The sequence below is a fragment of the Morone saxatilis genome, unplaced genomic scaffold, assembly GCF_004916995.1.
Source record: "Morone saxatilis isolate NCDOM2014 unplaced genomic scaffold, NCSU_SB_2.0 Contig2, whole genome shotgun sequence".
NCBI lineage: Eukaryota > Metazoa > Chordata > Actinopteri > Moronidae > Morone > Morone saxatilis.
Window position 1 is genome coordinate 23,588,656 of NW_023339762.1, and position 14,175 is coordinate 23,602,830.

The 14,175-nt window shown below is 40.1% G+C and overlaps 1 protein-coding gene across 1 annotated transcript in view; it reads left to right on the top strand.

The window, feature by feature from the left end:
• Positions 1-14,175, top strand: part of cdh13 (cadherin 13, H-cadherin (heart)) — a 319,140-nt gene that overhangs the window by 244,197 nt on the left and 60,768 nt on the right. The window contains exon 9 of the mRNA XM_035665789.1: positions 4,023-4,163. Within this exon, the coding sequence (XP_035521682.1) occupies positions 4,023-4,163 (141 nt within the window). The remainder of the gene's footprint in view (positions 1-4,022; positions 4,164-14,175) is intronic.

Sequence of the window (14,175 nt, forward strand, 5' to 3'; positions counted from 1 at the left end):
AATTCATACCAGTTTTTTAAACATTGTTTGAAGCTAAATGTGACAAAATGTTGCTGTTATTTTCAGTGTGAGCTGCTTTACAAACGGCACCCCATAGACTATGTCCATTTTTAATGATGCAGTTTGTAGAACAAATGACATTCCCATCCGCCTAACCTGTACTTTGTGTGTAGTGCCAATTAAGAAATGCTAACACACTAGATGATGAACATGGTAAACATTATACTTGCTAAACATCAGCATGTTAGCATTGACATTGTGAGCATGCTGACATTAGCATTTAGCTCAAAGCACTGCTGTGCCTAAGTACATCCTGATAAAGGTTCTTAGACTCTTAACCTTGTTTCCATATGTAAATCAGTATGGCAAATATATGCAACACATACAAAGTAATCAAACTGATGTTTAATGCATTTTACTGTGCTCCCCTGCTATGCAATACAAAACTCTTCATGCATGTACAACAAGCACTTCAGTAACTCATTTTATTAGATTTCCATTACAACTTGCTTTAAACCACTCATTTGCAGTCAATTATTTTATAAAATAATAATACAATTTGATCGCAATCACAATACCACTGATTATGACGTGATCCTGTGCTGGATTACTCTTCTAGTCTTAAAAAACGACAGTATGGAAAGACACAGAATAGATACATAAAGAGAGTATTACTATAGGTTGACCACTAATGCTCATGAACATGCTACCATTCATTTGATTCAGTACTAGCCCACAAGAGAAATGCCCAAAATGTTACTTGACTATAACACTACTGCTGTTAGTGTTTCCAGTCAATGTAACAAGGAGCTGAAAAATGAAGGGGCTGAGTGAGAGGAGTATTTCAGTCAACAGTATGCCAGTAGATGTTTTCTGACAACTGGAGGGAAACTTCCCTTTTGCTGTAACTCTCGCCCGGAGTGAATTTGAACATCTTTTCTTGGCCAGGTACTGCCAGGGAGTTTATAATTGAGTTGAGACTCAGGAAATACTCATTAAGACGTTGTCAGTCGCCAGAGGAGGCCACACTCAATGTGTTTAGACACCACTGAGACTGCAGGTATCCCAGAGCCCTTCTCTTCTCCAGCTGGAGGGCTAAAGTGTATGTCTGTGTGCAGGTGTGTGTGTGCTTTTAGAGTCAGCATGTGTGTTTATTCATGTGTGATTGTGTGCATGGGTTTAATAAAGTCACAGGTCCGCGGAGCACCATCTGGCTGCACAGTGTTTGATCGAGCAGGAGCTGGTTGTGAGGGACACCCCTGTCACCCACTATGTGTGACACACTATTGATAGAAACACCTGTTTATGGTCTTACTCTTCCCACAATCTCCTGTGGAGCAGCTACTTAAATGGATGGAGTTTATGACAGGGGGCGGCACTAGCCACTGCGCTGGTACATAAAGTTGTAAATAAAAACAGACAGTTAAAAGCATTCATATTGCCTTCTGTCTTTACTTCATTTGGTGTTCAAGATATTTTATGTATTGATACATTTAACTTGACATGCTGGGTTCTGTGTGAATGATGAAAGGATGCTAACCTATTTTCCATTCAGGTCCACTCTTGAGCATAGTGTTTTTAAAATGAATATTTAGTCTGTATACTTAAGATTTTGACCCCAAGTCTTCCATATGTTATGTTGCTCCTGACCTCAATATGTCATTTCAGTGAATAGCATTGCACTGTGTCTAAGTTCTAGTTGATGTGATAATTAAAACCAGCCTCAAGGTGTCTAGCCATTGATCGTTTGATCTCCTCCTGCCTGCCTCAGATTAGATTGATTAGAGCGCTATCTATGATGAGAGCAGGCAAAAGTAGAACATACTGACAACTGCCTCCGCCGCTCAGTTTGACACTGAGTAGAGCAGAGGATTTGTGTACAGCGCGAGGGGATATTGGGTCACGGTTCTTTGTCAGTAAACAATATCATCGACAATAATCAGGTTGACTGTCTACGGGTATAAAGATCAGGGACATGATGAGGCAGAGAAAATGATGCAAACACAGTGAGTATAGCAGTAAACTGCAATGTAAATGCACTCAAAGGAGATTAATATTCGAAACAGTTATAAACTGGCTTTTATTATTGCCGACCTTGAGCTGCCATGAATGAAAAGAAGAAAATTAAACATGAAATCACAAATAGTACATCACTAATACTATTTTACTACTGCTTAATCCCACTGTGCAATGCTGTAAAACTGACCTGAAATTGAAATTAATCTTTCACTCGCTAACAAAGCACTTTTACAGGGAGCTTGAACAGTTGTCTACAGTGTAACTACACTGTAAAACAGACTCAGCTGGAGCGGGACCTTAGCGGCCATCAGCTGGCCCATAAATGCCCTCCTATAGGCATTTTAGGTAGTGTGTTAAACGAGGGCCTAATTAAAACCCTGTTTGTCTGACACACAAAACAAGGAAAAGCGAAGGAATTCCTGTGATTATCTGTTACATAAAATTACATTTTTGGATGATTTGCTGTTTTGTATAGCAAATGGCAGCAGATGTATTTATTTTTTCTTTGTGTGTTCCAGGGTATGTGTTTGTGTTTTGTACCAGAGGTCGATGAGAGGAGTATATACATGCACTCAGAGGTGAATCTACAATGCAGGGGAGAGCTCCAGCAGCATTTCCAGTGAGACAGATGGATGAAGTTTATTAAGCATGTGACAGTTAACACCCCCAGTAGAGAGAAAACGCTGCAGCGGATAAATAAATGTTGGCTTTACCAGCCCCCACCTCCTGTTATTTATACACCAGAGTCAACATTTCTATTACGCATGAATTATGGCAACAAATGATTATTGCTGCTGTGATCATTATGAATGCCATCCTCTCCGTGTATATGGAGCTATGTTTCTCCAATTGTTATATAGATTACAGATGCTGGCAGGCCAGTAAATGAATTACATATCTAATTTGGAGATTTTTGCTTCGGGAAAGCTACTTTGTAATCAAGGACAGATCCCTCTCCCTGGCCTGTGTAGGAACATAGAATCATAGGACTATATTTGTGCTGAGCATAAATGGCATGGGTTCAGAATTGGCTTTTATTAATCCTGAATTTCTTTTATCTCGAATCAACAACAAAAATATCTAAAAATAGGTGTATTGATTCTAAAATGCCACAAAATCTCAAAGTCCCTGAATGATTGCTGTGATTGTACAGATTATGCTGAGAAAAATAGTTTGTATATTTTCAGACAGGGCCTCGAAACCTTGATCTTCTATACCCCAAAGCATTGTGGAAGATGTGTATAAAATCCAGCTCTGAGTCCTTGGGGATTTTTAAAATGGATGAGCATAAACCTTACGTAGTATGCTTATACTTTGATCCTGTAGTGCATAGCTTTAGGGACCCTTTTTTCTCTTTCTTTTACCGCCCTCTCTGTTCTTACATGTATGAATTTCAAAATGTGGATTCTAACCTTTCCCTAGAGATGTGGAGTGTTTACTGGAGCTTTTAACACTGGTATGTGAGCATGAGGGTGCATATTTACACTATGGGGATTTTTTTCAGCTGTTATCCAGTCATTTTAATGGTAGGTTCAAGCCTCTAGTGGACTATTATAAGAGCTTTTAAGCCTTGTTAAAGAGTCGTACAGTAATGTATAACAGAGCGATAAGTGTTCGCTTTTGCTTTAGGTAGATTAATTTAATCACTTACGTGGCTAATCATTGATCTAATAATGATTTTTCCATGATTCACCTCTCAAATAGATTCTCTGATATTCATAGATTTTGCTAATCACCGAGGATGTTTCACTGTAACACTTTGACTTATTTTCTAAAGGTGTGTGTGATGGTGTGTTAGTCCCTCCGATGCAGAAGTTTGTCTTTACCTGTCTGTCTACCTGTTTTCTTCTTGGTAGCATTCTTGGTAAAGTCCTTTCTTCACTATTCTTGCTTTCTCTCCATTCATCAAGCCACGCTTTTTAATTCACATTTTCTTGTATCCTCTGTGTATGACTATATCTCTCCTTTTAAACTCTGCGCCACTGTTTTTCATTATTTTACAGACACTGCCAACCACAACATACGAGCTAGAGATTGTGGCCAAGGACATGGCAGGAAGTGAGGTGGGCCTAACAGGAACAGCCACGGCTACCATTACCATCACAGACAAGAACGACCATGCCCCTGAGTTCACACATCCGCTGGTGAGAAGCATCACGATATTTCCTCTCTACGTCTTTTGAATGGTGCATTTTCCTTTTAATCCCCTTGTCACTTGCCTGTAGCTTCTACAGACATTATGTGAGAAAATTTGAAAAATGTTTAGCCCTCCAAGAAGCTCACAGGTCAGGGTGAGTTTGACATTACAGTGGATGGTTCCTATTCCTTGGTGGCATACATACATTACAATCACTGCCCTAACAGACCGATATGATAATAATTACCATAAATTGTCCATCCTCAAAAAATAGCCAGAATAATAGCCATGTGTTTGACCAGTTATTGTGGGGCCATGTTACCTGCACAGTAATGGCTTATATACTAAATTTAGAATAATGTACATTCCCACTGTCCACCATTACAACAACACAGTCATGTCATACTCACCAATCTGCTGCTCTGAGTTACTATATTTAACAGAAATACTGTTTTAATTCACTTTGTCATTCTTTGAGTCAGCATTAAGCCACTGTCAGGGACCCCCAGCACTTTATGAAAATGCTCTATTGCTATGTCTATTACAATTGACCAGTGATTATTAGTCGTCATTGGAAACTGTTTGAAAAGTGGCAGGATCTTTTAAAAAGTACCTAAATGTAACTTCAACCCATCAAGTCAGTGAACCATATGATGTAGTATATAGTCAAACTCTTACTGAAGCCAGTCGGGAGAAGAGCAAAACCATTTTATCTTGGAGGTGAACCCTTAAACCCCCCAGCAAAGATGTGCACATTAGTCTTTCACAAACCTAGGGAAAATGCTAATGTTTTAAGCTACTCCGACACGCATGAATAAGGGTCACTATTCGTTGCCGAAAAAAGTTCTAGGAAAAACACTGGAGAGATCTTTGTGATTATGAATAAAGGCCTGGTTCTCTTTTCCATTAAGGTATTTGAGAATTTACAGTCATACAGGGTTAGAATGAATGAATATTATTAATGTAATCAGACTTTAATCTTCATACTGTAGTAATGGCTTATGCAGGGACTGCTTGACAGATACACAGCCACACAGCTAACCTTTTTGGAGTTGAGTCACCTGCACCACGCTCAATTGCCCCCACACATTCCCCCACCCACACATTTCATGTGCATGTGTGTTTTCACCCACTCAAGGACTTATCCAACTCAGTGTGACCTTTAGCTTTCTCATCTAAAATATATTTGCGTCCTTGTCTGCTGCTACAGAATGCACTGATCACAAGGTGTGTGTGCAAAGAACATATGTGACATGTAATAACACATCAGTGTAACTAGGGGATATGGGTGCAGAGGCAAGATAAGGGAATCTGTGAGCAGGAGTGGGAGTAGACGTGTTGTGGTTCAGTGATGGTTTGTTTAGTCAGCAATGCCTTAAGGCATTTGTCGAACGCTAACTAAACCGGTGCCTGCCAGTCACACTATAGAATAAAATGTACATTTACAAAAAATAGAAAATAGCCCACAATAAATCGCACTTTGTGCCACCTCATGATGGATTTGTCATAAGCTGCTACCATGGCTATTTTCTTTTCCCTTTTCACCCCACTTCTCACCTCTGCAGGTGAGAAAACAGAAAAAAATGAATGAGGTCCTGTAGAAAAAGACCTTACCTGCGCCTTAAGGTGCAGTTGTAACACTGAGTTGTGTTGTTCTTAATGGAAACGCTTGCAGCTGTTGTAAGGTTTTGAGACACATCACGCTTTGCCTCAGCCAAACCTCCCCTACAGCCCTCCCATGATGCATTGGGGTGTCAGGGGAGCTTGTAAGGAGCGCAGCTCAGATGTGAAATGTTACAGCTCAGAGGGCTCGGCAGGGCCGTGCAGAGTGCACCATGTCCGCGTCCCAGTTAATGTTCTCATTTCTCACTGGAAGAGATCCGTTTAACGGCACGGAGAAATGGAGCTTTTAAAAAACAAGTGTTTGAAGGCGCTTAGCTCCCTGTATAAATCGTATAACCTCCACTCTCCCTGACCGCTCCCAACATGCCCATGAATCATCTATGACCTCTCAGATAACCACCATCGTATTGTGAGTGTTTGTGCAGGGTTTGTGTCAGTGGAAACTCTCAAACTTTCATCGTATAAATTATTAAACTAAATCTTCTCTAGTCTTTTCATAGAACTTTTCCAAAATCTCTTCCTTCAGAAGAATCTTGAGTAGTCTTTTCTGAAGACACCACCTCCTGCAGACCAGATGTAAACTTAAAAGCCCATCTTACAACTTGTGAGCAGAACTCAAGCAGAGAAAGATAGAGAGAGTGGTGAAAAGATGAGTAGAAAGAGTCCAACATAGAAGGATAGAGAGGAAATAGAAGAAATTAATGTTCAAGAGATGTTTCTTCCTGTAATTATTCATTAAATTCAGTGTACCTGGGCTTTATAAGTTGACATTTTGTTTGAATTCGGCAAACATAATCCTCACATAGCGTGCCTCTGTTTTTCTTCAGACCTACCTACCACAGCTCTATGCATACGGAGACAGCTATTCATAGTTTGTGAAGTCTTTGCCTCAGACCACCACTCCACTCCTGCTCAGATCCTCAGATCAGCCAGCAGGAAATCTGTTCCCCTTTCCTCCCTAATTCATGTGTCTGCATTGAAGTTGTTGAAGTTATACTTCATGTGAAAGAATTACAAGCAGCGCTTGTTTGATTTGAAGAGGAATAATAATCATCTCCTGAACAGTAGGTATTAGTTGTTGCTCCTATTGCCCTGCTTTCTCATTTTCTTTGTGTTATTTTTTGTGTTATTATCCTTGTATCGTAGAGCCGAAGCAGTATGAAGACATCCATGCAGGACAACAGCTTTGAAGGAAGCCTTCATTAATGGCTTTGCAACCTAAATTCACACTTAAATTCTAATTCTCCCCCCAGCAGCTGTTGTGCATGTTTGTATGCTGTTTGTATGAGCTTCAGGGCTTCTGGATGGGCATTTTCCAGGACATAAGCTGACTGACATTTAAGAGCCGGTCTTGCTAGGAGGCGCATTGTTAGCATCCTTTTTTTTCTCTCTTCCATCAACAAGCACACAGCATTGTGTAAATGGACATCTGTCTGTTTACAATATTAAACAGGCCATTTTAACTCAAGTGATACTACTATTAAACCAATTAAATCACTACCATCATTGTCAGTTAGAAGCAAGAACATACGCCCCCTGGAGAAGACTACTGTAGGGATAAAACTTCTTCTTTCTTTTTGTTATTCCGACTGACAGAAATAAGTAGGTTCAATTTTAATTCAACTTTTAAGCAGCTCTTCAGGAGTAAAAAGCTCCTTAAGTGATGTTAAAGGCTAGATGAAGGAGGTCACACTAGAGTACCATTATATACTGCACGCCCCCCCCCATTCCCACTTTGCTGTCACTCTTGCACTGCTACTATATAATAAAGGCAAATGCCATATTGTTTTGAATCTCATATACCTTTAAATGTTGCAATACAAGCTGCTCTGATAATGACTGATGTAACGCTGAAATAGAATGCTTCAAACCTTTAATAAAGCATCTAAAAATTAGCTGAACAGCCTGCCAAACTGCCATTTCTTTTCCTCATAGTAAGTTCTTTTTAAGGATGGATAATTCAGTGAAATCTATCTTACATTCCTTAAAATCATAAGCTAAGGTATCCTTTCCTACAGTACTAGGAATTTTATTACATTGTGCTTCTCTAGGGGATTGGGCTCTGACCTGATTAATTTTTATAGCAAGGGTCTAATCCTGTTTTTATGAGGAGAGGAAACAAGAAAAAATTATATGGAATCCCTTGGTAGCTGTGTCATCTGAAAGGCCAGATATGTATGTAACAAAGGTGAATATTTCTCCTGATAAATGTTATCTACCAATCGCTGCTAGTGTTATATCCTTGTGGTTACTGCTCTGTTGAATTTGATATTACATTGTTTTGCTCACATTGTACTAGGGAACTTTTGTGGATATTGTTAAACTTTTGTACCAGTTGATGCTAGTATCGGAGCAGACGGTGACATGCTTGTCTTCGAGCACCTTTTGCCCTTCACGTCTCTTTCCTTCCCTGTTATTTCATTCCTCCCTGTCCACCAATATCCTGATCCTCCCTTCATTCTCTTCCTCTGCTCTTGCACTCCTCGTCTCGCCTCCTCACCTCTCTGGCTCTGCTAATTCCACGCCATGTCTGACTGGGCCTATTTCCCCCTGCTGCTCATAACAAGACCATGATGGACCTTATCACTCCTGTCACTCAAACTGCCTGACAGCCAGTCTCTGTATTTTTTTTTTCTCACTCAATTTCACGTTCTTTCTCTGTGCCTGTCTGTCTTTCTCTCTGCTTCCCCTTTCCTTCTCTCTTTTTTTGCTCCCCTCTTTTCTCTATGATGACCAGGAGAATATGCTCACCTGCAATCCATCTGTCCCGCTGATAAAGACGTTAGCGGTGATGGGTGTAGCACCAGGCACAGGGCAGCAGGGCCTTGTCAGAGCTGGTCTGTCTTGGGGGATGGCTAACCGGTGTCACGGATTAGTCCGGGCTTTGCATGATTGCTTCAGTAGCTCAGAGATACACACGGCGCTTACCCTGGGTGATTCGGTAGCGTGGTTGGCCAGAAATCTCTGTCACAAAGAGGAAGGGAGGGAAAAGGATTTGGGCACTGTAAGTTAGGTTAGAGGCACGTTACGAAGGGCAAAAGTAGGTATGTGTTAGTGACACAAACAGATCAGCTAAGAGTAAGATGTGAAGAGATAGTGTTTCCTTGAAACTTTTGCGATTTTAGATTTAATTCTGTTGGTCGGCTTTCAGCTTTTCTTTGACGTCAAGATTAAAATTTGGAGAATAAAAAAAACGTTCTCGTACGTCAGAGGCACATTAGATCGTATTTGCACAAATTTGAAATTATATTTAATTCTACATCTGCTTAGTTATTCCTTCATTCAGTATTTGATGTGTGCAAAAATGAAGCCATTTTTATTACTTTATGTCAAGCAAGCATGCGGCATAAAACAGGTGATCCATGAAGGGTATTACAAGGTAATTATATTCAGATGTGCTGAATAGTGTGGTGCTTCTTGACATCCCCAGTCTCTTCAGTAAACAGTGAAGAAGCATTAGAAAGAAGTATGAAAGACCACTTGAAATAGCAACAAGCATGTTGTCCTTCAATTGTGAAGTTTGCTCAGATGAATCTTCATCAAGTCTCCACACAAGCACACAATAGGCTTATTTGAAAAGGCTGCTGCAAGCTTTTCAGCTCTTCATAGTTTTCTATTTTCTCAAAGGAACTGGCCATTGTTTTTCGGCGCAACATATATAGCTATATTAGATTTAATATTCATTTGATTATGGTATTGGATTAGTATTACTCATTTTATATCACCTATTTGTCGCTATCCCTTGAGCGACGCCTGATTGAGATAGGTTGCTGAATGAAGCTTTGCTTAACAGTCTTTACACCTGTGCCTGATGCCACTGGTTGATTGGCACTGACATAAAATGTATAATTAACCAATCTACTTGCCATTGCACATATTAAGTTTACTATAGTAAATGGAGAGAAAGGAGTAAGTAATGTCTTATGGTCTTATGTTCCAAAACAAAATATGTTTTGTTCTTATATTTTATCTTTCAATTATTTATTTATCTACTGCTGCAGTGTGAATTTATAGTGGATATCTGAAACATGCATAGAGTTTTATTATATAAGTCAAAAACCATGACTGCTTATAACGCTTCAATGGACACCTTAATAGGCATTTGCTGTAATAATTATGCATGCTTCAAGTTAATGAATTTGTATGATGCATCATCCAACCATGTCAGACACAGATGAAGCAAAATCCTCATACACCACCACAGAGACCTGGGGTTCAGGTTCCTGCAGCACTGCCTCGTACTGTTGGGACAAACACAATTGGCCATGTCTTATGTGTGGGGAGCCAGCTAGGGATCATGTCCTTGTCGCTGCAATTGTGACTCCTACTGGGTGGTTGTGGCACCATACATCATTGGGGTTGCACATGTCTGCTCAGTAAACAGTTTTGTTATGAGTTTATGGTCTAAATCTTTAGTTTCAAGTCTTCTTCCATACAGATGATAAAGCAGGGTATGTTTTTTAACATTGCCTTGTGATTGACAAGTCATTCACAGTGAGTCCATCCACACAAAACTAAACTAAACTAAACTAGGCAGTGCTGATCAAATATGGATAAATATTATGTTACCGCATTACGTGTTTTACACCTACAATCATTTTAGAAAGATATTTTAGCGTACTGTAATACGAGATCGTGTGTGGCCAGGCGAGCTGCCATTGTTTCCTGCTATGCACATATCGAAACTGTGCCGCCAATGAGCGCAGCTCAACTCGCAGTAAGTCACCTCTTCTGGCTCCGACAAACTGTCATGGCAACGACCATAATGCCACAATAGGTTCACACTAGTCTGACCATTGTAGAGGGACTGTCCAACTAACTACAGTAATGCATCAGCTGTAACAATTGAATGGCTTTTGGTGTTTTTTTAAGCATGTGGTTTTTAAATGTGTGCCTGTATTCCATGAGGATTTTTTTTTCTTCAAAACCCAGCTACATTGACAAATATGAGAGCTGTCATGTTCCGCAAAGGTAGAAAAGCTGCTTTGCTGAATGTCAGATTCATCGAAAATCTATCTTTGGAAACAGCCTGAGCAGAGGCTGTTCAAATTTAATAAAGACACAGGTAAGCTCATTAACTCTCCACACTTACTGTATGCAGGATTAAAACTAAGGGGAAGGGTAAAAAGCGAATGGGGGGGTTACACAGAGAGGTAAGTTGCCAATCCTATACACAGACACTGTGTAAAGGATTGTGTGGGAAGATGATGTGATCATGTGCACTCGTTTCAGCTTCATGCTGGTACAATGAAAATTGTGCCTTTTTACAGATTTGCAGTCTGTCTACACTTCGTTCAGCTGAGAGTTAAGCTGCTTTTGAAGGCAGATAAAGGAAAGACAAGTGGCTGCTTGAAAATGTACATGATTTCCAGTTTAAGTAAGGGATTTCTTTCTAAATTTGACTTTTCTGTGACGTCTACCTCAGTATTTTATTATTTCGTAGTGGTCTGAATACTAAATTTGTGTGTGGCTGCTCCACGCAAAGTTTTAAGACTTTTCAATATTTTATAAGATGTCATGTTCAAGATCATTTTAAAAGTTGTGTATGTCATTTCTTTTTGTAGATTTCGTGTTAGGATTTATCCACTTACAGTAGACAGTTTACTCTCTGCTCAGAACCGTCTTGGGAGAATTGAAAATGTATTGAGAAAAAAAGAGATGTGCTTCAAGGCAGTTGAGAAAAGTGAGAAAGCTGCAGGAAAAGTAACCAACACATTCAGGAAGAAGAAACTTCAAATGCCTCTGTTGCAGCGCCTCCCCACTGTGATGTGGCAATGGAGCAAATGCTACTCTCTGCCTGTCTCGGGGGGTTTAATGTGATGGGCACAGTGTTATGTGTGTTTCCTTTCAGAGAAAATCTTTGGGGCAGCGGGGACGTGTCACAAAGTACCTTCCATTAGGAGGAATGAGCAGCTGCTCAACTGTCCGTCTGGATGCCTGTCAGTGCAGCCCAACTGCCATCTGTATTCATAACACATTCTGACAGACATCCAGCAATAAAATAATTTCAGCTCTGTCCACACACATTTGTGTGCGTATTTGTGCGTATGGTGCTGTGTACTCTGTAGGAATATAGTGAGCATATGTCTGTTTACTTGACTGCAATTATGTGCATGTGTCTGTGTGTATATTTGTGTATGTCTAAGAGAACAAGATGGAAAAGTCAGACTGATACATTTGACAGTTTATAGCAGCCATATCACACTCAAAACATCTTAAGTCTTAAAGCTGATTTATTTTTTGTCTGTATCTCTTTTTTTCTCTTTTTTCTTTATATTGAGGGCATAGCTCTGCACACAACACTCAGAATAAACCAAAAAGGTCTTGGTCACTGGTTTGTAACAAGCAAACAATGCCAGCTGGCAATGAAAGACAAATTAAAAGCCTGTATAAGAAATAGGAGGCAATTTCCATAGTAGTGTTAATGAGGCAGAGAGCATTTAGTGTTACTCGGTAAAGCTGACAGATGTGTATACTCTTCCAAGGTTTCACATCTCTTTCTTGGGTCCCTTGCCAGAATTCCAGGCTTCCTTCCTGAAGGTTTTGTGGAATTATGTTGTGTTTTCAGAAATCAACCCGCTGTTTTGCTTTGGTTTGCAGTTTACAACCTTGGGTTCAGATCCCCTTAAAGAAAGCTGAAGTTGAAAGAAAACTACTTTTGGGTTGAGCGTTGTCACACAGCACCCACTCAGTGTCACTAGGGAGCAAGTGATTGGGTGACCACATTTGGCAAATGTCTGACCATGGTGGCAGGATTAGTTCTCACTATTTCTAAAACATCCTGTCATGTCAGCGTGCTTGAATGGTCACATGACAATGCTATATATTTACCATTTACCCTTATTTTACATATTCTAATTAGCACTAAACACAAAGTACAGCTGAGGCTATTGGAATTATTGGTCGTTAGATTTTCTGAGTGTTATTAACCAAAGTATCAGAAAGACCTATTTTTCACCTGATGGCACTGTCATGTTTATGTTGTATTTATTGAAAAAAGGGAGCGGGGCAATGGAGATGGAAGGAGCCGAGGAGTCACTGGGTAAGGCAGAGGGCAGTGAGCAGTGGCTGAGGGAAACTAAGCGTGCCTTGCTATAGCTGGCTTGAAGAGGCAGGCTGACAGTGGGCAGGCAGGCTTTTGAGCATGGTTCTGGAGCACAAGGAGACCAGGGTTAGGCAGATAAAACCCACAAGGAACCAAGCAACGAGATACTTCTACATAGCATTTAAAGCGGCCTGAGAGCACACTACCACAGCAGCTGACTGAACAATCTGACGATGAGTGGGTGAAGAGCCGGTGTAGATATACTGCTGTATAGATGAGGTGCTGAGGTTCAGGTGTGCTTGATTAGCAGACTGGAAGTCCGGGGAGGGAGAGTGCAGATAACCACACCGACACAGACAGACAAGAGACACGAGGGAGGCAAGGGAAGGGAAAACAGACACAAACTGAACAGTTAAGGGATGACCAAGTTATTACAATTCATCAACATGAACGTGGGAGCTAGCAATCCATCCAAGCAATCCACCCAATTATTGTCAAGACAGTCAAGTCAAAACCACAAGTCAAGTTGCAGGCGCTAGAGGAAAAGTAAGAAGTGTATCAAAGTCATTAGGATTTATTGTTTGGGCACCATGAATATCTATATCAAATTTTGTGGCAATCCATCCAATTGCTGTGAAATGTTTCAGGCTGGACCAAAGTGGTAGAGAGTGACTTAACCTACAGACTTGCCATCCATAGCACTATTCCATTAGCATGGCTAAAACTAAATTGTCATCTCTGTAAATGCTGAATTTTATTAACTATCAGGTGTAATTACTGTGCCTATATTGTGTTTTTTATTATATATCGATTAGTATAAAAAGTACAATAATTAATACAATAATCACATCTCAAATTTCTAGTAAACACTAGGGATTAAAATACAAATCCAAATTTAAACATAAATTATTTTTGAATGCATGATATGATCTTTAAGATGCAGTTCTCTCATGGTTTGACATACACCAATCAGCCATAACATTATGACCCCCTGGGCACCCTGGCTGCTTTAAGCACAGCAGCAGGATTTGCAAAATTGTTAACTTTAAGTTTTAAGACTAAAACATGCACAACGTATAGTACTTTGAGAAATGAGTGGGTCAGCACACCAAGCTGTAGCATCATGTCCTTACAGCAGGTTCACATTCAAAATATCTATCTATCTATCTATCTATCTATTTATCTATCTGTCTATCTGTCTGCCTGTCTGTGTACAGGTGTACAAGTGTACGTGTGTGACTGCCCTGGTCATGTGGTCATCTTTTTCTGAGAATAAGCGAGCTAGAGCCACTACTGTAATTTGCTGTCTGTCTGTGGCTGGGAGTCTTAGATAGAAAACAGCCAACACACA